The sequence below is a fragment of the Babylonia areolata genome, chromosome 29, assembly GCF_041734735.1.
Source record: "Babylonia areolata isolate BAREFJ2019XMU chromosome 29, ASM4173473v1, whole genome shotgun sequence".
Lineage (NCBI taxonomy): Eukaryota > Metazoa > Mollusca > Gastropoda > Neogastropoda > Buccinidae > Babylonia > Babylonia areolata.
Window position 1 is genome coordinate 35689148 of NC_134904.1, and position 27209 is coordinate 35716356.

General features: G+C 41.6%; 2 protein-coding genes across 2 annotated transcripts in view; one reads left to right on the forward strand and one right to left on the reverse strand.

Moving 5' to 3' along the window:
* LOC143302214 (uncharacterized) overlaps window positions 1-10291 on the forward strand; it is a 10732-nt gene extending 441 nt beyond the window's left edge. Inside the window, exons 2-4 of the mRNA XM_076616782.1 lie at window positions 5793-6024; window positions 8729-8836; window positions 9420-10291. Coding sequence (XP_076472897.1) covers window positions 5793-6024; window positions 8729-8836; window positions 9420-9460 — 381 coding nt within the window. The 3' untranslated portion in view covers window positions 9461-10291. The remainder of the gene's footprint in view (window positions 1-5792; window positions 6025-8728; window positions 8837-9419) is intronic.
* A 6669-nt stretch (window positions 10292-16960) lies between these two features.
* LOC143302213 (malectin-B-like) lies at window positions 16961-24750 on the reverse strand. Its single transcript, XM_076616781.1, has 4 exons — window positions 24344-24750; window positions 20666-20848; window positions 20006-20063; window positions 16961-17251 (listed from the first exon to the last, which is right to left on the reverse strand). Exons 1-4 carry the CDS (start codon window positions 24731-24733, stop codon window positions 17028-17030), a joined length of 855 nt encoding a protein of 284 aa, XP_076472896.1. The 5' UTR covers window positions 24734-24750; the 3' UTR covers window positions 16961-17027.
* Between the last annotated feature and the right edge of the window lie 2459 nt (window positions 24751-27209).

Sequence of the window (27209 nt, forward strand, 5' to 3'; positions counted from 1 at the left end):
TCTCTCTCTCTCTCTCTCTCTCTCTCCTCTCTCTCTCTCTCTCCTTCCTGTTTCTAGCCCCCACTGCACTCTTACTCTCTCTCTTGTGAGTGCGTTATGAATTATGTGATGTTTCTGATCATTAATTTTGGTTGACTATTTTCCGACACTATCTGATCAACTATTTTTGGTTGTGTATAAGCATAAACAAGTATGGACAGTTTTGGGGGCCCTTGATTTAAAGAACGAGAGTTCCCTGCATGTACTTCATTTTTTGATACGTTAAGAACAGTGCTGATTATGAAAAAGTAAGTTACCTACTTTTTTACTTACTTAGTTTCTCAGTCTCTCTCTATATAATTATTTATATATTACTCTCTCTCTCTCTGTCTCTCTCTCTCTCTCTCTCTCTCTCTCTCTACACACACACACACACACACACACACACACACACACACACACACACATCTTGCTTGCTTGCTTTTCGTCTCTCTCTGTTTCTCACCTTCTCATTGAAGCACATTTACTGCCTCACAGCTCTTGTGATATGTCCAAATGGACTTTTACTTGTAGCAATACGCTTTTAAGTTGATCTGATGACCCCATCGTTATTCACACACACACACACACACACACACACACACACACACACACACACACACACACACACACACACTCGCGTGGGTGCAACACATTAATCTGATGGACCTCACCGTTATTTGGACACACACACTGGCACGTTCTCTCTCTCTCTCTCTCTCTCTCTCTCTCTCTCTTTCTCTCCTTTGTGTGTGCGTATGTGTGTGCACACTGTCTTTTTGTCCACTTCATGAACCAGAAGCAAAAGAGAAAAGGTCAGAACGCTTCAAGTAAAACGGGGAAGGTTGTCCAGGTCACCAAACAGTGCGTGAACAGTCAGTCTTTTTAGTCCGTGGATGACGTTGTGAAAACAAAGGTGTGCGTTTTTCTCCGTGGTCGTGACATTTCGTGAGGGGAAAGGGGAGGACACTGAGGAATGAAACAGAGAGACAGACAGAGACGGACAGAGACAGAAAACACCCAGTCACGTCTTTGTCGTCACCAGTTAGGCTACATGACCATCTTTTTCTCCCTCTTTCCTTTCCTCCTCTCTGTTTCTCGGTCTCTGTTTTCTTGACCTCTTTCCCTCTGTCTCTCTGTCTCTGTCTCTGTCTCTCTCTCTCTCTCTCTCTCTCTCTCTCTCTCTCTCTCTCACCCCCGACCGCACCAGACCCTGCCCCCACACCCCACCCGCCCTTTCCATGTGTTTGTATAATGGGCTGAGGCCGATGTACAATACATTTGTCTTGTCTTGTCTCTCTCTCTCCCTCTCTCTCTCCCCCCTCTCTCTCCCCCTCTCTCTCTCTCTCTTGTCTATTTGTATGTCTGTCTGTATATCTTTGTCTGTCTCTTTCCATCTAGCTGTGTAACTGTCTTCTTTTCTTCTTCTCGTATTTCCGTGATTTTTCTCTTGCTTTTTCACTTTTCCCTCTTTTTTTTTCTTTTTTCGTTTTGCTGTTATGTATTTGTTTTCGAGGGCTGGATGAAAAAAAGTATGTATGCTTAATCTATTACCCTCAGAAAATAAAAATTATTCATTCATTCATTCATTCTCTCTCTCTCTCTCTCTCTCTCTCTAGCGTTAGCAAGTCACCTGAGTGGAGAATGTCTGTTTCTCTCCGTTGTGATGTCACTCTCTGTCTCTCTGTTTCCGACGAACGAACGTGTCCTAATACACTTCTTCGATCAAACAACGAGCAGAGAAATTGTCGAGTATCAAAATTTATTTTCCATGCGATCAAAAGAAGAAAACATCTAGGCATACTCAAGACATAATTAAGTAAAATGTCAGGTCCATGAACAATATGATATCGTGTGATGCTATTCAAGTATTATATAACCCCTTCGAAGAAAACATCTAGGCATACTCAAGACTTAATTAAGTAAAATGTCAGGTCCATGAACAATATATCGTGTGATGCTATTCAAGTATTATATAACCCCTTCGAAGAAAACATCTAGGCATACTCAAGACATAATTAAGTAAAATGTCAGGTCCATGAACAATATGATATCGTGTGATGCTATTCAAGTATTATATAACCCCTTCCCATGCTCATCCCCCAGTCCTCTGGTCACAGGCTCTGGTTTTGAATTGTGGTCCTTGGCCAAAGTTCATTAAAACATTTTCGTTTCGTTCTCTCTCTCTCTCTCTCTCTCTCTCTCTCTCTCTCTCTCTCTCTCTCTTTCTCTCTTTCGCTGTATTTCTCCCATACACTGTCTGTACTCCTTCTTCTCTCTTATGTGTTAGATTGATTCCTGTCCTGTCGCTTCTTTTAAACTTTTCAGACGTGTGTTTGTGTGCGCTTGTATGTGTGCGTGCGTATGCTCGCGCGCGCTTGTGTTTCCAGTTTGTTTCCATGTGACTAAACCACTGCTCATATCCACACACACCCAACGGTTTCTGTGTTAATCTCTATGCATTGTGTGTACCCCTCCCCCCACCCCCTGCACCCCCCCCCCACTCCCCCCGCTCTCCCCCTCTCTCTCTCAATCATTCAATAATACAGTGTCAATGACCTGTCAGTGAAATGCATAATTATGTTCGTGTTTGTCAATTACACACTTTCCCACTGTGATCTTCAGCCCTTTGATATGGGCAGATGCCCTGGTTCAATTAAATGTCTGGTACTCTCTCTCTCTCTTTCTCTCTGTCTGTCTGTCTGTCTGTCTGTCTCTCTCTCTCTCTCTCTCTCTCTCTCTCTCTCTCTCTCTCTCTCATCATCATCATCCTCACCCTAACAGTATTAGAATGTAATCGCCCTAAAGGAGGTGAATAAATGGGGTTTGTTCCTACAGCTTTTATTTAGGAAGATTGAATGATCGATGGTGCCTTTCGATTGATATATTTTTACACACACACACACACACACACACACACACACACACACACACACACACACATATTATATTTGTATAATAGTCAGTCGTTTTCGACTATGGCCATCAGAACAGCAGAGGAGGTAACTGCTGTCCCGACTATCTGGGCTAGAATTTGATTATAGTGGAGAGTGCCTTGCCCAAGTTACATCCCCACTCTCTCTGCCAAAAGGGTTTCAGGATAGTCGGAGTTGGGATGGTTCCCAAAGGCCAACTAGCCCCTAAGGCTGCAGCACAAAAAACCAGTGCAATTTTGCCTCCTAGTTTAAGAGTAATTGTCCTTCACAAAAAACTAAGCTGTAAATGATTTCTCATTGCACTGAAGAAACGATTGATAATACATCTCACTTTGCTGTTGGTCTAACTGTAAACTTTCGTCAATCTGTGATATAATTTCATACATACTGGACACACACACACACACACACACACACACACACACACACACATATATATATATATATTATTGTGTGTGTGCGTGTGTCCGTGAACAGATTTCGTTAAGTCGATGTGACGTCATGCATACATAAGAGCACACGCAAGCTCTGTCACTTCATCACAAACCGTTTCCGCTGTCGTAAATCGTGACAGGACATGAAACTGTCACAAAGCAGAGCTTTACTTCGTTGTCGGATTTCCTGTTAACTTGGTCTGTTACATTGTCCGTGACAGGGGCATAGAAGTCAGAAAAGACAGACGTTGCTTTCTGTATTAACAGAAATTAATTTTGCCCACCGTTTTATGAGAACTGCGTGATGGAAGCGGAAGAGACAGTGAGGTAAGCAGGAACTCCATGTTAAGAGTTTTTTGGGGACGTGTTTCGTAACTTCGACGTAAGGCTCCTCTGACAGGCGCCATAGCCGAGTGGTTAAAGCATTGGACTTTCAATCTCAGGGTCCGGGGTTCGAATCTCGGTAACGAGGCCTGGTGGGTAAAGGGTGGAGATTTTTCCGATCTCCCAGGTCAACATAATATGTGCAGACCTGCTTAGTGCCTGAACCCCCCCACACCCCCCCGCACCCCCCCCCAACCCATCGTGTGTATACGCAAGCGGGAGATCAAATACGCACGTTAAACTGAGATCCTGTAATCCATGTCAGCATTCTGTGGGTTATGGAAACAAGAATATACCCGAAACGGAGTATGGTTGCCTACATGGCGGGGTAAAAACGGTCATACACGTAAAAGCCCACTCATGTACATACGAATGAACGTGGGAGTTGCAGCCCACGAACGAAGTAAAAGAAGGCCCTTCCTTAGAAATAACTGATGCTTATCTAAGACCCCTCATTACAATCAGAATATTAAAATTTTTTTTTTTTTTTAAATCAGATAACAAGTCACTTCCTTTGAAACAATACTAATCAAAAACCCTCATGATATACTCTTTAGTTATCTAAGATCCTCCCTTACAAATAATAATCTAACTCAGATGAAAAGGATCTTCCTTTGACAAAAACATATACCACTAACAACGAAGGAACCTTTGTTAGAAATGATAATCTAAAAACAATTCAGATTTTTAAAAAATTATTTAAAAAAAGAGAGAGAAAAAAGAAAAAAAGAACAGACAGAAAGCAACGTTATGTTGGCCCCTGATTCTGTTTTGATTTTGATGAATGCACTTTATCTTTAGGCCCACAAGCAAGTCAGTGAATTATAGTTACTGAAGTCAATTGATTTGGTTTTATCAACGATTCATTTTCGTTGTTTGTTTGGTTGTTGTTGGTTTTTTTGGGTTTTTTTTTTTTTTTTTTGGAGGGGGGGGGGTTGTTTTTTTTTGTTTTTTTGTTTTTTGTTGTTGGTTTTCTTCTTTCTTTTTTTCATAGCTCAAGTGTAATTTTTTAAGACAAGGTGGATGGGTAGCCACTTTTAGGCACTATAGGTAGGGTAGGTATGCCTAATTGTGAACGATCCAATCGAAACGACCAGCTCAACGTGTGTATTGTGCAAATAACAGTTTCTTCGACGGTTGAAATAGCAGGGGTGCCTGAGGGTAACAGCCAACGGGCAAGTCCGATTGCGAACAATGGGTTTGGGTACATGTGGACAGTTAAAAGAGAAGCAGGGCTTGACCTCATTAGACATAACATGTTATTATTGGAACATAGCACCAGATTGTTGTATTGTTGGTATTTGTCACACACACACCACACCACACCACACCACACCACACACAAACACACCCATTTGAGAATGCGTATTTAATGTTCTGCATGCGTATACACACGAAGGGGGTTCAGGCACTAGCAGGTTTGCACATATGTAGACCTGGGAGATATCCACCCTTTACCCACCAGGCGCTGTTACCGAGATTCGAACCCGGGGCCCTCAGATTGAAAGTCCAACGCTTTAACCACTCGGCCATTGCGCCGGTCATTCTTCTTTTTTCTTCTTGTGTGTGTGTGTGCGCTCGCGCGCGTTCCTGCCTGCAATCTTTATTTGTTTTCCTACATAATTTTGCCAGGGACAACATTTATGTTGCCGTGTGTTCTTTTATGTGCGCTAAGTGCATGCTGCACACAGAACCTCAGTTTATCGTCTCATCCGAATGACTAGCGTCCAGACCACCACTCGAGGTCTAGTGGAGGGGGAGAAAATACTGGCGACTGTGGGACTCGAACCAGAACGCTCAGATTCTCTCGTTTCCAGGGCGGACGTGTTATCACTGGGCCAACACTCCACGTAGTAACAGTACTAGTAGTGGTGGTGGTATAACAATGGTCTTCTGGTGGACGTCAACAACAAAAATGTCCGAGTCAAGTTCACACACACACACACACACCACACACACACACACACACACACACACACACACACACACACATTCTCAACTCCCCTACACCTCTGTGCAGACGGCGGCCCCTCTCCTCACCTCCAGCGCGGGGATACTGGGTCATGCAGGCAAGATGGGCCTGCAGCGGGGCCCACCCGAACCCCGCCCCACCCCGGGTGGGAACACAAAACCGCAGCCGGGTAACATGACGGCGGAGATGTGCTCCCCTCCCTGCGGTGCCGGGGAGTGCTGCCTGCTGAGGCCGGGTGCGTCTGCACCCGTCTGTAAACCCCTCGTAATGTCTGGCCGTGGTACGTGTCTTTCCAGGAGGAGGGAGGGGGGGGGGGGGGGTGATGGTGATGGCGCGGATGGAAAGGGGATGATGGGATGGTGTGTGTGTGTTAGGAGAGAGGGTGAGGGTGTGTGTTACTGTTTTGCGTGCGCCACTTTTTCTTTGACTGTCTGTCTCTCTCTCTCCCCCTCTCTTTCTCGCTCACACACACACACACACTGATACGTTAACCTTTTACATTATCATTTTGTGCATCTTGAATAACTTAGGCCTAAAAACAATGAATCATTTCTATGCCGTAACGCAACGGTTGCGTGTGTTCAAATGGGCGCGATTTAGTCTTGTTTGTCTACCTGTGTGGTATACACGTTTAACAGAGATCGATAGAGAGTGTACGCGCGTGTAGTGGTGTATACTGACTGCTTTCGGTTCTGGTCGTTGTTGCCTCTGGTGTGTTAACCCAACTTTCACCAAGTACCATCCGACACCGAGAGTGCGAGACTGGAAGAATTTATGATCGCTAGTACAACTCGGTGAAATATCGCAAAAGAATCACAAACGCTTGAAGTGACTTTAACACACTCAGTACGGCCAGTCCTCTCTTCTCCTCTACACAGACCCCTCGGATATCCAGTGGGTGTCTGAATGACCCATCCTTTAGCTTCCGTCATCAGAATTGTGGTATTCTTTGTCAACATTCACCTCTTCAGTATAAGAGCGTGCCGCTTGCAATACTTTGATGATGGTAATTGGGGTGAAACGCTGTTAACGTCGTCTCTTTTGCCGTTCGTATGGAGAGAGTTAACGAACTGGCTTCTGCCCTTAAGAGGTCGGTTGCGTAGTTCAGTGCTCATTTCTTGGTTTGGTGAAGTTTATTTAAGTTCGGGGAAGTGGAGTCATGGGTGTATAGTGTCTGAGTGGGATTTAAGGTCCATCTGGTGTTTTGAGGGTGAGTCCTGTAATGAATATATTATGAGGAAACGCCCACACTCAGAGCTTGGTCTCCTACCGAGGATAGTATCCATATCATCATCACCATCATCATCATTATCATAATACACGGACTGTAGAGGGTTTTGCGGTCCGAGTCTCTCAGTGACCAACAAGGAGGTTCCAGACTCCAGCATTAGTTCGCCCACACACGGTCTTTATCTCCTTGTGGATTTTTTCCCCCGGGTCTCAGTGATTGAGTGTTGCGAAAGTGTGAGCTTTTGCACCTATAGTGACCGTGAACGTAGCATGCAGTAGCCTACTACCCCCCTTGGAATGCAGTGCCTGCTGGGGCTCTTTCAGTTATAAATAGTATCACCATCTTCTGGAAATTCTGTGCTGGAATTTTTTTTCTTTTTTCTTTTCGGGCACTTTTTTTTGTTTCGTTTTTGGGTTCTCCCTTTTCTTTATCGTTACATTGTTCCTTTTTTTTATACTCTACCTATCGGTACACTCACCTTATTATCATTACTATCATTATTGTTATCATTATTAATATCATTATTACTAAAGTTTTCAGTATTTTTGTCTTTTTCTGGGCTTGATAATAGGGCTTTTTTCTTTTCTTTTTTTTCCCTTTTTTGCCTGGGACTTCACATATCAGTTGTCCTCTGGCGTAGTTTTTTTTATGCTTTTCATCATACATTAGAGTTTTGTGTATCATGTATACATAATTATCCGCAGTGTGTTTATTCATGCTTTGTTGGTCCTGGCGAGAGATTGATGGAATGGTCAACATGTGTCAGAAGCATGTTCTGGGATTATGTGCATGAATCCAACTGATCATGTGCCAGGTCAGTTCGTTTCTAGGTTTCTCCTTCAGGTCAAGTTCTGCTGGATCAATATAGGCCAGATACTGTTTTCAGTCCGATTTGGCCTCCTGTGGCCGGCTGAGCAGTATGCAAGGAGCAACAACAATGATAGTAATGAAAATTATAATGAAAATAATTACGATGACAAGAGAGGCAAGGCTTTCAAGACTCGCGTGTGATAACCACTTATTCTGAACACCATTGTAAAGCAGATGATGTGGCGGGAAAAGACACCTATTTTGACGTGACCGTGACCTTTAAACTCTAAATGTACAACACATTTATGGTCTAGCCAAAATAAATCACCACACAATTTTTTTTTCCAGAACGCTACTATATTGTGACCATGACCTGACCTTGACCTCTGACTTGGGTCTATTTTCACAGATTTTGTTCTCATCATGATCAATCATTGTACCAAACTTGATGAAGATGATGTACAACTTAGACCTCTCTCTCTTGCATTTTGAAACTATTCCTATCAATATCACGTCATTTTGTGACATCGATCTTTTAAAGTATTATTTTGAAATCCGTAAGGGATCATACTGTACCCTTGATCATTCACAATTCCATGTTGGATTAAAATTGAAAGTGAGATATGGTTTCTGTAACAAAAAACAACAACAAAAAACAAACCCCAAAAAAAAAATCTTCTAATTTGCCAAATGATGACCCAAACCTTTAGCATCTCACCCTGCATAACATATCGTCATAAATGGGATCACTTCACCCTCCGGCCAAATTTGGTTCCAACGATGCTTGTAGTAGCTGAGAAAAATTAATGCCAACGTTAAATTTTACCACAGAATCACACACACTCATGTTGTCATTACACACGTTAAACTCACTTTGATAACACACGCAAGTAAAAAAATAAAAACTAACTTTAAAAAAGTATGCTGGTCTGTGTGTTCGCAGAATGTGACTGGCACCACTGTTCTTACGGAGAACAAAGTGCCAGCAACATAAAGGCCGTCTTTGGCAACAGGTGTCCCTGCTCACATATGTGCTGCCTTCGCATCAGTCGTAAGTCTCCCTCGCCCTTTGGGTGTGTTTGGGGGAGGGGGCGGGGGGAGGGGCAGGGGGGGATGATGTGGGTGTGTGAGTGTGGGGAGTGCAGGTGGTGGTGGGGGAGGGGGTATGGGAGGATGTGTGTTGCGTGTGTGGGACGAGGAGTGGAGGGTGTGTGTGCGTCTGTGAGTGGATGGGGATGTGGGTGTGTAAGTGTGGGGTTTGGGTGTGGCGGCATGGGAGGGTGTGTGTTGCGCGTGTGGAATGGATGGGGCTTGGAGGGTGTGTGCGCGCGGGCGCACGTGTGCATGCATATATGTCAGAAAGAGAGCGTGTGTCATACTTGTGTTCGTGTGTGCATGTTACGTTTATGTAAGTCTGTGTAAACCATAGTGTATCTGAATATTTAAGTGTGCATGGACATCACATACCTCCCTCCACCACCCATTCCTCTTTCAAGTGGAAAATGTGTGTAATAGTGCGTGCATGTACACATCGCATTTGTGTATGTGTGGATAGAGAGAGAGAGAGAGATGAATAGAATGGTTGACAACTGTTTTCATCGATCAAAATCAAATCTGTCTCTGATGTGTTCCAGGCGAAGGGGAACCTTTCAAGGGGCTCTGCACAAGTTTCTAAAGGCTGACTGGGGGTTGTAACCGGGAACCCTGGCAAAATACAACCCAGCGCTGAAATAGTAAAAACGTTTATCTGCCCTCCAGTATCCCAGTCAAAAAGCCTATACCTCCATAGGATATAGGCTCTTTCATGAAGTACTACCTTTTTCCTTTACAAAAAAACCCCAAACAAACCCTTATTTCTGTTCAGTCTGCCTATTTGTCCTACTTTCTCTCTCTTTCCTGTCCCTCAGATTGAACATTTTTTCTCTTTCTCTTTCTGAAGCATCATATTATCAAAATTTCTCTTCTTCTCGTTCGTCAGATTATTATCAGCATTTCCATTTTGCATATTTAGCACAATCTCAGTGGAGAAAAACCGGGTTTCTTCTTTACTGTGCAAACTTAACATTAAAAAAATATAATTCAGTTTACTTTTTGTAAAATCCCTTTCCACCGCACTGCCCATTTTCTTCCAAACTGTTGGTTCATTTTATTCTTTCTTATTCTCCCTTTATTGTATGAGAGAGAGAAGGATAGAAAGAGATGGGGAGAGAGAGAGAGAGAAAAACCCCATTAAACTCATGAAAAGATAGACATTCATTCATTAGTTTATTTCACATTCCACATATATCAATTTCAAATAAATCTTAACGCGAGAGAGAGGAGCAGAGACATGATATTACCAATAAATAATTCAAAATTAAGAGGAAGAGACTCATGGAGATGGACTGAAAGAAGAAAAAAATAGAGAACTTGGCAAAAAAAGAAATGAGCAACAATTAAAGTGACACAGAAAAAAGTCATGCAAGAAAGCATACATAGATGAAATAAAAGCTGCTAATACAGTTTCCGTGGTAGCATGTGGTTTTTTTTGTTTGTTTTTCTGCTTTTGTTTTTCTTTTAAATATCTATTATATGGACTTGAAAATTGACACTTTGGTCAGAAATACACCATACTGATTTTTGAAGAGCTATGTCACAGCCATTGGCTTCCAGAGCCGTGCAAACCATGACAGCTTCCAAAGTGTTCACTGTACCAGTAAAGTATCTCATTATGTATGACTATGATCAATGTTTTGACTGAAAACACAGTATCTTATGTGACTCCGACTCAAGCAACAACAAAAATTTCACTCTCTGGTTCTCTCTCTCTCTCACATACATACGTACACACACACTCAGGTCATACATATATACAAAACACTGAACAATGTCTTGGTTACAATATTTCAAGGGTCCTTTACAATTTTTTTTTTCTTTTAAAACTTTCTGTGAGGACTCTTTGTGAGATAATGCAATGAAGTCTGATGTATGAATTGTACCTATGGATCACTCTTTTTTTCAGCTCCAATGGTGAAGGAAAAAATGTATACATCCACACACGCTTTTAAAACTGTCACCCAAAGAGTGCTCATACAACCCCCCCAAAAAAACCCCAACAAAATAACCTAGCTACAAAGCCTCAGCAAAAGCAAAATTTTTTATTATTTCCCCAGTTTTATACATCACCAAAGTTTTTACTATCTAAAACCAAACTATGATTAAAACTTTCCAAGACTGTCACCTGATCCATAGAAGTTTTCAATATAGTACATTAGTAGTGCTTTTTAGACTTTTTTTTTTTGCAGCAGGCTACAAAGAAAGAAAGAAAAAAAGCCCCAGTTTCAGGGACAGAATCTCCAGATTTTCATGTGACAATTCATTTTTTAATCCTGGAAGATATTTTTACAGTTTTAACACAAACCACCACCATTCTTCACTCCCCTTTCCCTAAAAAACAAACCCTCATGTTTAAAACCACTGACAATGACGGCCACCGAAAATAGCCACAGTAACTTGAAAACACAACGTTCTTTCTGCTCCACAAATAACCCTGCATGCACATTTCTTTGTGCAAATAAATTGCAAGCATTCTCTCTGCGTACTGTCAGTACTGCTGATCAACAAGGAACTTGAAGAAGTGACGTACAGTATTGCTATTTGTAATAACCAGCAGTTGTCCAGCTCAGTATAAATGTCTCAAGCTTTACTGCTGCTAACAAAACTGCAGCTCCAACAAGAATTAAGTGTGGGCTGTTTCTGTGCAATGGGTGGTTTTGATGCACAGAGGCAGGCTATCAAATGCCGTACTAATTCTGGTAAAGCGTAATTCACAAACAGTTTCGCGTTTCAACATATGGTATATCTGTAAAAATACATATAAACTGTTTCATGTCCTACACCATGAAAAAAAAGAAGAAAAAAGTTGTCTGCTTTCATAGTTAATCACTTCATGTAATATCTGCAACATGATTTCCACATTAGTAATATTAAAGAAAAACAAAACAACACATAATCCAGTAGCATCCCATTCAGCATCAACTAATGTAATATATATAATTTTATATGTTGCAACATTAACACCCAATTTTCTTTAATGTCAAATATATACACATACATAAAAAATGATACATACATATTCTGTAACAAAATAACCAAAGAAAGAAGGGTTCAGGTGCACATAAACAGAGAGACAAATATCTGACGTAGGCGATCAGTTTTATTTCCCATACACCACCGTGTAAATTACTTAACCTGGAGCCAGAAAGAGCGCATGCTTGCTTGGTCGTCAACTATGGCAGAGAGAGTAGGCTACAGTGGACCAAACTGGTTAACATGTCACTTGCTCATCGTATGTACTCTCCCACAGTTACATTCAAGGCACTGAGACGATAAGCTTTCTAACTACATATCAGTGATAACTAACAATAACATAACAATCTCTTTGTCCAGTTCCTCTCCGCCCCTACCCCACCTCATCCCAATTCCCCACATCCCATTCAGACTTAAAATCCTGTGCACATGCTACACATCAAAGGCATTAGACTATATAATCATCACCAACATCAAGCTGTCTGAAAATACCATCAACAATGAAACTGAATCAAAATATGGAGCAGAACCACAACATTCATCTATCTAATCCTGACAGATTAAACAAAATAACCACCAAAAAAAGATAAAATCGAAGAAAAATATTGCGTACAACATGACAAAAGCAGGTGATGAATGCAAGAGCAAATTAAAAAAAAAAAAAAAAAAAAAAAAGGAAAAGAAATATGACCCTGGCAGACATGGACAAAAAGCAAGAAGCTGTGGTGACCACAACACCCACAGCATCATTTTCACACTGATTTTGCAAGAATGGTGATGATGAAAGAAACTGCTTGCCCAGACAAAAAGAAAAAGAAAAAAAGGTTTCCACTACCATGAAACAATTCTATCTCACAGAAGGCATTGGAATTTTTAAACAGAAACTCCACTGTAATCAACGAATGAATACACACATCAGCTTCATAGAGGTGCAGAAGCATGCAGACTGATTGATATGGACATACAACATACACACACACATACACAAAAGCATAATGCCAACAAGTTTTTATGTCCTCACAACTCGCGCACACACACAAAATAAAACTCCTGCAATTAATCCGAACACCAAGCTTTTGCATGCACACAATATGACCATACTGTATGCTTAAATTCAATGCAAGCGAGAACATTCAAGGATCATGTCAGCATTTATTTATTGTTTATCTAAAGCTCCACCAGCTTCTGAGACTTTAAAGCCTTAAAAATGTTTAATTAAAAAAAAAATTAAAAAATCATCCCTACACAGACTTCCTTTGAACAGACCAACCTTCTCTAAAACAATATACAACAAACAATAAGGTACATGGTAACTACGCAGCTTGTGTCAAACAGCACTACATAATTAGTGAATTCCATTCACAACAAAAAAACCTGGAGATCTGAAGTTGTTACCCACTTCTCGCAACATGAGTGGCAAGGAACTATCATAATAAAGAATATGAAAATTTAAAAAAAACACCTGCATCCCACTTCTCGCAACTAAAGTGGCAAGAATCAAAATAAATATTAAAAAAAAAAAAAAAAAAAAAATCAGCATCACAGAGCCAGTCTCACTGCTTCATTTAATACCTCACGACAAAAAAGGAATAACACACTAGTATGCAAGATGACACAAAAGGGACATAATTCAAGACAGCTAATGCCTAATCCTGTCTTTACAACCTCACGACCCATACCTTGTTCAACATCCTGGCAAATGAATCAGACATTGCAAAAACACACAGAAATGAGAAAGCAACTAAATACTTTCTCCATGCACTTACATTAATCCATACACAGTTTTGCAAACTCAAAATATTGTATATATAAGATGGCAAGAGGCTTTGCTTTAAAGTGTTGATGAATGGGAGACTCATGAAAGCCGAATTTCCTTATGCTGCAGAATAATTGGTGCTTCATGCTGAATAATGAATACAATGCACTCAAACACTTCCCTGCTCCTCATGCTACCTTTAACCCTTACTTCACCAGCTATGTTCAAGCTGCTAACATCTGCTACCTGGCTAAGTCAGCTGCACAGTACAGCTAAAAACCGGCTGTGCAGCAGAGCAGCCAGTGGAAATGTGGGGTACTTGTTTTTTCGCCGCCATGTGGCACAAACTCTTCTTCACTATGACTCAGCAGCAAAATCATTTTCTGCCAAATGCCTTTTAATTAGACTTGCAGTTTGCTGTCCCGCATAGCGTGGTCTAAAGCGAGACTGCTAGTTACAATGTGAACTGGTTGAAGAACTCGCCATCATTCAAACTAAGTTAAAAAAACAACAAAAAAAACAGATGAAAGCACTCCAGACTGTACGAGAGTTGGTTCAACAATGAGAAGGATGTTTCCAGTACATGTGTTAGGAAGTGCTGACTAGGTTTGTTATTTCTTGAAGAATATCACAAGTTTGTTAACCCTAATGCTCAAATCACTGACTGGCGAGAGCAGCGTTCTCCATACAAGTCGCCGTGCAGTGACTGTGGTGTTCTTGCTGAAGTCGCTAGGCAGTGACTACAGCCACCAAAGGGTTAACAGAAATCAACTTATACTATAGGGTTACGCACTCTGTACCGTTGCGGATGAAGCTAACAGCAATGCACATGTTAATATGATTTTGAATGTCCATACCCTTTGTTATGCTTCCATGTTGTCTACACATCTTGTTAGCATTTACGTTAGCCAAGTTCACAGATTATTTTTGTTGTTGTTGTTTTATAGCTTTCCATATAAAGTATGTGGAGTGATGGCCTTGAGGTAATGCGTCTGCCTAGGAAGCAATAGAATCTAAGCGCACTGGTTCGAATCACGGCTCAGCCACCAATATTTTCTCCCCCTCCACTAGACCTTAAGTGGTGGTCTGGACGCTAGTCATTCAGATGAGACAATAAACCAAGGTCCCATGTGCAGCATGCACTCAACGCACGTAAAAGAACCCACGGCAACAAAAGTGTTGTTCTTGGCAAAATTCTGTAGAAAAATCCACTTCGATAGGAAAAACAAATAAAATTGCACGCAGGAAAAAATACAAAAAAAAAGGGGGTGACAATGTAGTGTAGCAATGTGCTCTCCCTGGGGAGAGCAGCCCAAATTTCACACACAGAAATCTGTTGTGTTAAAAAGAAATACAAATATTGTATGGAATTTATCCTCACTTGAGGACACTGAATCCTCACTATGGACCTGTACGATCATCACAAGCTGCAGAATTCAGTCACTATCTGCAGGGTACATGGCACTTCAAGCAACAATCTGACTTGAAGTCCATGCCTTCTTGATCTGTCCACATCAGAATTCAGAAAGCCTTTGTTGGCAGTAGCTGGCATGATCTGAAACCTCCATGTAGTTTTCCACATCAACGACAGGCTTTTCAATCGCTGAACATGTACTGATGTGCAACTCATATTTATCTCACTTCTCAGGTAGTTTCCAATGAAGACTGAATTCAATATTCAACAACAACAACACACAACAAAGAGTAATAAGCATTCTCAATCACCATAGACTAAACTCTATTGCTAAATACTGTTTACTATCTTACAAGTGAAATCCTTATACACTTGAATATCTTGCGCAATGCCAAATGGATTAAGAAACAGGCGATAAATTAATAATGTGCATCACATCAAAAAAGAAACAGTTGTCCTAAGTCTAATATTAAAAAAAAGAAACCATTCTCAATGAGGAAAATTCTTGCTTTCGAAAACAAATCTATGTTCTTCAGATGTAAAGAGATCGTCACTGTCTTCTCACATGTTTAAGAGAAGCAGAAAACACAATCAAACTTCCCTGCCCCCTCCCCCCTAAAAAAAACTTTTACATTGTTCAATGGCACTTTTCCAATTCATTGTCAATGCTGTGAGACGGAATTTACAATGTAATTAAGTTTGATTGTGAGACGGAATTCACAATGTAATTAAGTTTGATTTGGTCATTTGATCGTAGTTATTCGCCCTACTTCTGACCCTTTCCCTCCCCATACAAAAAAAACAAGGAGTGCAATTCAAGCATTTAAAGGGAGATTACCAGTCATGATCAGCCAAGAACCAAAGTCCTGAAAAACTTGACCTGCAGGACAACAGCAAATAAAGCTGATAAACTTCACTTGATCAACTGATCAGAAACTGTGTCAATGAGATCCAGAAAAAAGAGATAGAAATGATAAGAGAAAGAAAAGACAAATAAAAGCTGATTTCTAAGAAAACTTTGCTGCATCTTTCTGGGACCTCTTGTGACTAAAAAAGGAAACATATTCACCAACATGTGCTTACAGATGGTGTCACAAGGGAAACAACAGCCGTTTCATTTTCCATGTGAAGGTGCAGTGGAAAAATCCTGCATAAGAATGCTGGTGAACCTTGCATGATGGCCTTGCAGTTTACCACCAGCAGTGTTCAGGTTAACCAAAACCTGAATGGGGCAATCTAAGTGACAATGAAACCAGAATCAATAGTGAACGCTTTATCATTGAAGAAACACTAAGCAGATCACAAGTGCCATCCCTGACGTACTCCCTGGGTGTAAAAAAAAAAAAACCCAAACAAACCCAAACACAGGTACTTTACAAAAAACAGTGTCTGATGAAATATTGGACATCATCACTCAACACTCTCACTGACGCTAAACCAAAGGCGACCTATTTGTAATATGAACAATACCCTTTAACAGATAATAAATCAAAATTCATCTAGTGATAGGTACAAAAGAAAATAATTCTCGGACTATTGCTGCAGCAACACATTTAGTAACAGTGTGCAATATGTTCTGGACAGCAGTCGTGACAAAAGCTTTGATTCTGTAAAGCAATTTCAAAACTTTCCACAACAAAAATCTCAACTGATAAAATCGGACTTATTGCCTCGCCCCCCATTCCCCCCCCAAACAAACCTTCCAAAAACCATTCGCAGCAAAGCCAGTCCACATACAAACCACTACACACCCAACAACATTTGGATTCCATCAAACAAAAACAAAATAACAAAACAAAACACAAAAAAAGTCAACAAGACCCATCATCAACATATCTGGCAATCATCCCACTTGTCTACAATATAAGATCCATCCAACAATAACACAGCCCACTGAGATAGAACACCCCCCGCCCCTCACCCCCCAGAAAACCAACAACAAAAAAACCCCACCACCCACATTAATCCACAATCCAAAGCCAGATCGACAACAGAAAGCCTGGCTTACAACTTGCACAAGCAGAAGAGGAGAGGTATGAAGGCGCCAATGGCCACAAAAACGGGCAACAGCATGGTACTCGTGTCGTCCTCAGCGTACGGGTCTTTGGCACGGGGCGAGGCCGCTCGGCGCTGCTTAGACGGCTTGGCAGAGGGAGATTCCTCGTCGTCCTCCTCCTCCTCCTCCACTGGGTTTTCTCCTCCTGGAAGCGGGGCCAGTTTGGGTGCATCTGGAACCATTACATACGCTGTCCTGTCAGTTTCAGACTCAAGTTTCTCAAGGAGGCATCACTGCATTCGGACAAATCCACGTACCCCACACATCTGCTTCCTGATGCTTGTCAAGCCTTGAGTGCCTGCTTATATATATATGTGTACCTATCAATGGATTTCTTTTTACATTATTTTGCCAGAGGGCAACACTCTCATTGCAAAGGGTGCTTTTTCAGCGCCCAAAGCGCGTGCTGCCAACCGGACTTTGGTTTATCATTTCATGTGAAAGACTGGACACTCAGGTTGATTTTCCAGTCAAACTTGGAAGAAAGGGCAAGAGCGGGATTCTTCTTCTTCTTCTTCGTTCGGGGGCTGCAACTCCCACGTTCACTTGCATGTACACGAGTGGGCTTTTACGTGCATGACCGTTTTTACCCCGCCATGTAGGCAGCCATACTCCGTTTTTGGGGGTGTGCATGCTGGGTATGTTCTTGTTTCCATAACCCACCGAACGCTGACATGGATTACAGGATCTTTAACGTGCGTATTAGATCTTCTGCATGCGTTTACACACGAAGGGGGTTCAGGCACTAAGCAGGTCTGCACATATGTTGACCTGGGAGATCGTAAAAATCTCCACCCTTTACCCACCAGGTGCCTTCACCGTGATTCGAACCCAGGACCCTCAGACTGAAAGTCCAACGCTTTAACCGCTCGGGTATTGCGCCCGTCAAGAGCGGGATTCAAACCCACTCCCTCACGGACTCTCAGTACTGGCAGCTGAGCGTCTTAACCATTCTACCACCTTCCTCCAGTCTGACATTTCTTACTGCCCATTTTATTCATCTATCTATCTTTGTCACTCCTAGCTCTGCTAAACCTGGGTTACACAGGGCCATATTGCAGGCCTGGAAAAAATGCAAATACTGATCCTGGAAAACACTGAAAATCTTCTTTAAAAAAAAAAAATCTAAAACCAAAAAAGGATTATAAGGATAATGCAAAAGGAGTCACATTAATGCAAATAAACCAAGGACATGCCTTTAAAATTGCCCCAACTCTAGCTTTTCATGCCCTGTGGTCACGGTATCCTCAATTTTGATTTCCCCTCCACTTCCATGCTTGTGGACAGTTCCTCCTCCCAAAGGTTTCTTTGTGTCAGTAGGTTTGCCAGATACTCTTGTTGGAGAAAATATAAAATTTCTAATGTTAGCAGCACATTTCACATCCCAATAATGCACTCAACATTTTTGGTGACAATGGGAGTAAACTATTCCATCCATAATCTAATAACATTCTGACGTGATTAAAAATGGAGAAAAAAGAAAAAAAAAAAAAAGAAGAAGAAAAAAAGTGCAAGTTGTAAAACAAAACTGACTTCTGACAAGAACTGTCCAACGTTTAAAACAATTTACAACCTACAATCAAAAAAGAAATAAAAATCATTTATCTACTTTATTCCATATTTGTTGTGTCTTTTTTTTTTTATAGACTTCTCCATTTGTGATCTTTATAATCTCAACAGTCATCTTTTATTCTATCATCATATTCTGACAAAAACATAAATTTCACCCATCTTCAAAAAAAAAACACCAACAACAAAAAACAATGTGGTGATTACCAATAGATCTTCACTGCACAACAGATCTGTAGATAAAATTTTAATTATCGTGGAATCCTGACCATCCCACTGGGAATGAAATTCAGAGCTGTATCAGCCCTGCTGAGCACAACAAACATGCCTACCTCAATTTTCCATTTTCAGGGACCAAAATCACTAAAATCAGAAACCATAGTACAGTTTTCAGAAACACAGGAAGAAATAATATTCTCAAAAACAATGCCATAACAATATTTATTTGTTAAATTCAATTTGCCAATGAGACCAGAGTAAATAAGGCCAACCCCCCCCCCCCAAAAAAAAACAACTACTGGGCAATGAATTAAATTTAAAAACTCAATTGTAACTGGGGTAGTGGTTGCTGTTGTTTGGCTTGGTTTGATTGATTGATTGGTTGCTTATATTATTGCGCCTATCCTCGGTCAGAGACCAAGCTCTAAGTGCTCTACATACACAGGGACATTTGCACCACAGGCTGCCTACCTGGGTAGAGCCGACTGATGGCTGCCACTGGGCGCTCATCATTCGTTTGTTTCCTGTGTCATTCAATCAGATTTCAGACGCACACACATACACATTCTGACAGACATGTGTATGACTGTTCTTTTTTTTTTATTTACCCCGCCATGTAGGCAGCCATATTCCGTTTTCGGGGGTGTGCATGCTGGGTATATTCTTGTTTCCATAACCCACCGAACGCTGACATGGACTACAGGATCTTTAACGTGCGTATTTGATCTTCTGCGTGCGCATACACACGAAGGGGGTTCAGGCACTAGCAGGTCTGCACATATGTTGACCTGGGAGATCGGAAAAATCTCCACCCTTTACCCACGAGGTGCACTGAGATTCGAACCCAGGACTCTCAGATTGAAAGTCCAGTGCTTTAACCATTCGGCTATGGTCTGGCTTGAATGCACACCATCAGCTTGGCAACGCACTGTCCTTTTTCAGGAACATATACTAACTGTCATAGTAATAATTATTATGAAGTGCTCTCCCATAACACTGCTCCCTCACAGAGAGAGGCTCACGGCCCTTCACAAATGAAATATAACAGGAAACAGAGGGCATGTCTGGCCTTGTGAATGTGGGCTCTAATCCCACGCTAAAATGAGGATTCTATTCAATCACTGTGGCTTTCGCTCACCTTCTATGGAGCCCTTCATCACGTAAATGGCATTCACTTTGGGGTTGTCCAGTTCACCCTGCAAACACACACACACACACACACACACACACACACACACACACACATACAGAGCACAGCACACATACACACACAGAGCATGCACACATATATACACACACAGCACGCACACAAACACACACACACATACACACACCAGACATCATTTGTGGTCATCATCCAGAATCATTATTATTTATTGTCTCCATCATCATCATCATCACTGTATTTTCTGGAGAACTCTGTTTTACAACAAAGGAGACAGGAGGAGAAAAACATCATGTTATGCCAGAATGGATACACCACTGATGATTTCGTATTACCAAATCATGACACGGACACACACGTATAGGGTATACACAAACAAATAAATAACATCCACATACAGAGATCAACTTTGCCTTCTCTTTTCAATCTTTTCATTATCATTTTTCTTCAGCATGATTAATCTATTGTCTGACTGATTAAAAAAAAAAAAAAAAAGACTGACAAAATCATGCTTGATAAACGAGAGACCTGACCAGTTCATTTCAAGTGACAAACATTCACAATGACTCATGATTCACAATAAACCACAACAGTGCATGGAATCCACTCTCCGACTCCAGACATCCTGCCTACCTTGACAAATTCTAAACTGATCTTCTTGCCGTCGACCTGCGACTGTTCCCCGCTGACGCGCAGTCGCCCCCCCTTGATGGAGAAGGGGACGATCTCATCGTGAGCCACCCCGCGCCCCACACGGCCAAAGATGTCCAGCTCACTGACCACCGTGTGCTCCCCGTTCAGCACCACGTCAAATACCTGACCCACACAACACACAACAGTATGAATAGTATGAATGATATAACATATAATATCATAATCCAATATTGATATTTGGCCAGCATGTATGAGCTTATATATATATATCACAGATTGACATAAGTTTACAGTTGGGCCAACAGCAAAGTGAGAGCTGCATTATCAATGGTTTCTCCAATGCAATGGGAAATCACTTACACTTACAGCTTAGTCTTTTGTGAAGGACTATGACTCTCAAACTAGGAGGCAAAATTGCACTGGCTCTTAGTGCTGCAGCCTTGGGGGGCTAGTTGGCCTTTGGGAACCATTCCAACACCGACTGTGCTAAAACCCTTGTGGCAGAGAGAGTGGGGATGTAACTTGGGCAAGACACTCTCCACTATAATTAAATTATAGTCGGGACAGCAGTTACCTCCTCTGCTGTACTGATGGTCATAGTCGAAACCGAGTGTCATACGTAATCAGAGATGCCAACCCTTGTCAAGTGTTTGTAGGAACAATCAGGAAATTTGGTGGGAACATTCTGAATTTCGTAGGAACACTTGGGACTCCCAGCCAGATCAGCAAACATACATTTTATCTACAACAGTACAACTTACAAGCATACAAACACTTGATTGAGCCACATTCTTTCTTGTTCGGGCAAACGATTAAGCTGAGTGGTCCAATCAATGCTGTTTCAATGTAAACATGCACGCGATTAGCTAAGCATCATCACGAGAGAACATGGTTAGTGGTGACTGCCCTGGCCTAGTGATCAATAGGTCTAGATCGTCTGAGTAATGTTACAACAAGAAAGCCTGTGACAATGCTATGTAGTCGAAAATGTGCTCGTCAGAACACAATTTTAACATTGGTGTAACGTCGGAACAAACTGTGACCGAGCATAAAAAATACGGCGAAATCTTTACAGTTGGCACTGTACAATATGATACCATATTATATGATGTAACATAACAAAACAATAAATAACATACACCATGTTAAATATCTCACACCCCATAAAATGCCATACTCTTCAACAAGTTGAAAATTAAAGACTGACACTCAAACCAGTCCAATTCCACTAAGAAGAAATGAAACCTTTACATTTGCATCCAAGTTCTATAAATTGTATAATTATCAACCATTACTGGGCATTAAATTTAATGTAAAATTAGATTACTCTCTTAATCAAGACTAATATAATAATCTTCTCTTTTTTTTAATTTTTATTATTTCACTTTATTTTTCTAAAACACGTGCTCCTTAACAGGTCTCACCAATACATGTAACAAGCTAGGCACAGTCATAGGAATGGGCTAGTACTCTGCAATCTTCCTCCAAGCTGGCATGGTGAGCACTCAGGCATATTATTATCTGTAACATAAACTTTGTGGCCATTCCAAATACCAATTAACCCTACATCAGGTGCTGTATTGTCACAACTGAAGCAACACCACAGGTATTTGTGTCGTGGCCGTCACTTGTTACAGTTTCTAAAATACATGGGAATATTCTAATCTAAAAGAACTGTAAATTAAGCAAAAACATATAAAAAAAAGGAAGACTTCTGGTTTTCAAGTACTGGTACTACTATTTCAGCATCAGATGGGGTGGGGTTGTTTGTTTTTTGTTTTGTTTGTTTTTTTAGGTGGGTGGGGTTGGTTTTTTTCTCTTTTTTTTCTTTTTTTTTCTTATCTGTAGCCCTTATTTTCCTTGTATGTTAGCTGATGTTAAGCATCATGCTGCAACAGTGCAATGGCTTCTTCTTTCCCTTCTCTACCGCCTTCATCATTGTGAAGGTTCTGTAGATTACCTTGATGAAGTGTGCCTTCGTTTGACCAAGACTAAGACTACCAGAACTTGTTTACAAGTTGTTTGGGAATTTTTTTTTTTTTTTTTTTTTTTTCAAAACTTCAAGTTCAACCCCCCACCTCACCCCACCCTCATCTTTAGACTTTTCACTTTTCCAGTCTCAAACTGAAGTTCTGAAAAACTGTTTTGACATTTTTATTATTATTATTTTTTTTTTTAAACAGTTTGCTTTTTGTTTCATTGCTTTTTCCGTTATTTTTAGTTTTTAACTTAAAGTTAAACAGTTTTTTTTCCACTGCTTCTTTTATATTTTTCAGTTAAACTTTAAGAATGATTAACTTAAAAACAAATACAACATCAAGCAATATTTTCACACATAGATTTTTTGCACAAAACCAAAACGACAATCTGTTATCTTTCTATTGAGCTCATGAACTGTAAAGTATTAGTGTTAAATGTTGTACTACTGGAACCAAACAGTTGACCTTGAAAAAACAATATGAAGTACACATTGAATTCAACAAGTACTTGACAATACTAGCACACAGTTGACAGTAGCAGTGAAATAACTATTTTCATGTATGTAAGAACATGTTCAAGTTCTATTGTAATTTGTAACTGCAAGCATAAGCTTTACACTATCGATTCTCAGTACTGTGTCTATCCTTCATACTTCTATGTCAGTATCGGTATGTACAGAACTTTTTTCTTTTTTTTTTTTTAATTTTCTCTTTGAAACAATAACAACTAACAATTATTGTGCACAGAACTGGCAACTGTTCAATTCGTTATATAAACACACATAAGGTACAATGCTTTGATTATAAATATAAAATACCACTTTACAAGGAAAAAAAACCAAACAAGCAGAGTACAACTGACATCAGTATCTCACAGGAACACAGAGAATACATTTCATAATCAAAACTGAATGGTGAGTGTTTTGCACACTGCTTCAAATGATGGCAACAAAATTCATGAACATGCTTCGAGTAAATTTGCTGGCATAATGGTACATGTATATGTAACATCTGACTGTTAGTGTTACCTTTTGAAACTTCAAGTCAATACAAAAACCTATGGAGAACGTTCTCCTTTGTCTGTTCTGTTACTCATGTCTGGAACAAACTGCCTCATCAAATTCATGTACCTGATCCAATCTCTAATTTTTGGTCTTCAATAAAAACTTGTCTTTTAAAAATCTATCTACTAGCACTATCAGCTTCCTTCTTCTCCAGCACCATCCATGGCAGCTCACTTTGGATGCATGACTAGTGGGAGAGGGGGTGGGGTTTTGGAAAGAGTGGTCATGAATGATTTATTTAATTAGTGTGTAAAAAAATGTTCTTTCTTTCATGTACAATGCCCTGAGCTCTTTGAGAGAAAGTGCGCTATATAAATGTATTATCATAATCATTTTGTGTGTGTGTGTGTGTATGTGTATGTGTGTGTGTGTAAATTTATGCATCAATACGTATCAATGTGTAAACAGTAAACTGTGTATTGTTCACACAGTGTGTGTACACGTCATGAGTTACATGCATAATTATGATGTATGCGTGTTCAAAATACTGTGCACCCCCTCAAATAGATTTTAAACACCCCCCTCAAATGAACAAAACAGATAAACCATGCAATGTTTTCATGTTCCTATGAATGACCCCAGAGCAGAACAATTGAAAGCACGAGAGCTGTCACCTTCTGATTGGCCGAAGTGAACCACACTTCGCTGAACTTCATGACCAAAACATAGTCACCGTCCTTCCAAACCGGGATGTCGTAGCTGAACGTAGACAAGTGATAACGCTCTGTCTGATACAAAATCTGGTCTTGAGGCACCACTCTCTGGATTAACAAATTTTTGCCGTAGTCTGAAGCAAAGCCCACGTCTTGCATCGGATCGGCTTCGTAGCGAATGCCGTGCACGTCTGTATGAGATTCACCGCCGCAGTTCACGGCCCACATTATCTCCCCAATGCCCAGAGCATTGGAGAACAGACATAAAACTAGCAGTAGGCTGAACAGGGTATGCTTTCCGCACAAATGTTTGTGGTAGCAGCGGAACATGGTTCCCAAAACAGAATACATCCTTCCTCTGTTCACGTTTTCTGCTACCGGCTCGCTGAGGAAATGACGAAGTAAAACGTGACGCGTGCGCAAAAAGGTTAGCAAGGGAGAGAACTCCTGCTACGTCATCTTCATTCAAGAGAACTGGGTTTAGTTCCCTTGGTAGGACATATTCTAACCACGGGCGTATAAGCATCTGAAAAGTAGATGTGGTGTAGCCTATAATTCAGTATGGATTTGTCCGAACGCAGTAACACCTCATTGAGTAACTGAATTGAACTGCTCTGAACTGATCTTCTTCTTCTTCCTTACTTCAATCACATAGTTTCACGGCCGTAGGGGCATCACTGATGACCTGGAGACCAATAGATTATTTTCTCCATTTCTCCCTCGGTGTTCTTCGTCTCTCTCAGTCAGGGATTTGCTCAGTCTCAGGTTTATACCATTCTGGCACGTTACCCTCGTTCTGTCGGCCTCTCGTTCTCTTTCTTTGTCGGACTGTGCCCTATAACTGTCTTGGCAAATCCAGCATGCACTGGCAGATCGTGAGACGTGTGGTTCGTCCGTCGGGATCGACGAGGACCATCTAGTCATCCTGGGGGTGGGTGGGTTGGGCTCTGTGGGTGCGCAGATGACTGGTCAGGCCAATCCGCGCCCGGAAGGTTCTGACGCAGTGTGGACAGGGGATGGTGGCGGCTGTCGGGGACTTGCTGCCACTGCTTTTCCTGGCCTGTCTGCGTTGCTCTGCTGCAGCAGGATTTGGCGCCTTTGTGGACAGCTGAACGCCACTTTGGTCTGTCCATTGCATTCAGCTCCCATGTGGCATGGCTGATGCTGAAGGCCTTCAGAGAAGCTTTCAGAGTGTCTTTGAAGCGCTTCTTTTGGCCTCCATGGGAGCGCTTGCCATGTTGGAGTTCGCCGTACAGCAGTTTCTTGGGGAGCCGGTGGTCTGGCATGCGAACTACATGGCCTGCCCAGCACAGCTGGGCCTGCATCAAGATGGTGTAGATGCTGGGCAAGTTTGCACGAGTGAGCACCTCTGTGTCAGGGATCTTCTCTTGCCACTTTATGCCGAGAAGTTTTCTGAGGCTGGTGGTGTGGAAGTGGTTCAGCTTTTTGGCGTGGGACGTACCCCGGCACTGTCGTGTCAATTCAGTTTGATCGTCTCTCCACTGTGCTCCGGAGATTTCCATTGGACCCAGCGATGGTCTGTCAGATCCTGTTTCCCTTCCTCTTCATTGGTGACGGTGCGATCTCTAGTGTGAGGAGACTCCGGGGAGTTCAGTTTCCCGCCGGGAAACAGCTCACCTCTGTGACCTAACTGTATCTTGTCCTGGCCGGCTTTGTCCATTGTCAATGTCCACGATGCATCTCTTATAAAGACCACATAACCAATGAGGAAGTCAAAAACAGAATAAGGCAAGCCATTGGTCCCTATGAAGACCTTCTCACCACCATCAAGAGGCGCAAATTAAAATGGTTCGGCCACGTAACAAGAGGAGAGGGGCTTGCCAAGACAGTGCTCCAGGGAACAGTCAGAGGAGGAAGGAAGAGAGGAAGACAGAAGAAGAGATGGGAAGACAACATCACAGAATGGACAGGACTGAAGCTGAGCGAGGCGGTCAAATGTGCGAAAGACAGGGATGGATGGAGAGGACTGGCTGACAGGTCATCTGTAGCGCCCCAACGGCAACCGCCATGGGGCAGCTGATGAGCTGATGAATGTCCACGACTCACTGGCACTGGCACACATGAAAGCTGAGATGCTCTTAAGAAGCCGAATGGGTCTGATCTCTGAGCTCAGTGCGGGGTGTTCTTCAGTGACGCTTCCAGTGCTCACGTCTTCAGGTTCGCCAATGCTGTTTACTCACTCAGTACGGCCAGTCCTCTCTTCTCCTGTACACAGACCCCTCGGATGTCCAGTGGGAGTCTGAATGACCCAACCTTTAGCTTCCGTCGTCAGAATTATGGTATTCTTTGTCAACATTCACCTCTTCAGTATATTTGTCAACATTCACCTCTTCAGTATAAGACTCGGCCTTCCACTTGCAATATTTTGATGGTGGTAATTGGGGTGAAACGCTGTTAACGTCGTCTCTTTCGCCGTTCGTATGGAGAGAGTTAATTGTTGTTTGTCAGTGCAATCTGGACAAAATTTCAGACTTTGATCCCTGCATGGTCTGGTACAATAATTGCTCTCAGGTAGGCTATATATACCTACTCAAAGTGTGGACTATTTCTGTTTGTTTTTTGTTTTTGTTTTTTGTTTTGTCGTTTACTCTGATGTCACCATGTCTCTGATGCCTTTGGCGTTGTTGGTCATTGTTAGTCACCTTGGTGGTTTCGATGTGTGTGTGTGTGTGTGTGTGTGTGTGGCGTGCGTGCGCGCATGTCATTTTTAGTAATATATACCCTTTTTTTGTTGGATGTTTTCATTTGTAAATATTGTTGTGCAATACCCTATTGTCTTAACATGAGTATGTGTGTGTGTGGAGGG

Coding starts and splice junctions, on each gene's coding strand:
- LOC143302213 (XM_076616781.1), bottom strand. CDS start 24,733: ATGTATTCTGTTTTGGGAACCATGTTCCGCTGCTACCACAAACATTTG. Junction 20,849..24,343: donor TCACTTCGGCCAATCAGAAG/GTGACAGCTCTC, acceptor TGTGTGGGTCAG/GTATTTGACGTGGTGCTGAA. Junction 20,064..20,665: donor TCAGTTTAGAATTTGTCAAG/GTAGGCAGGATG, acceptor GTGTGTTTGCAG/GGTGAACTGGACAACCCCAA.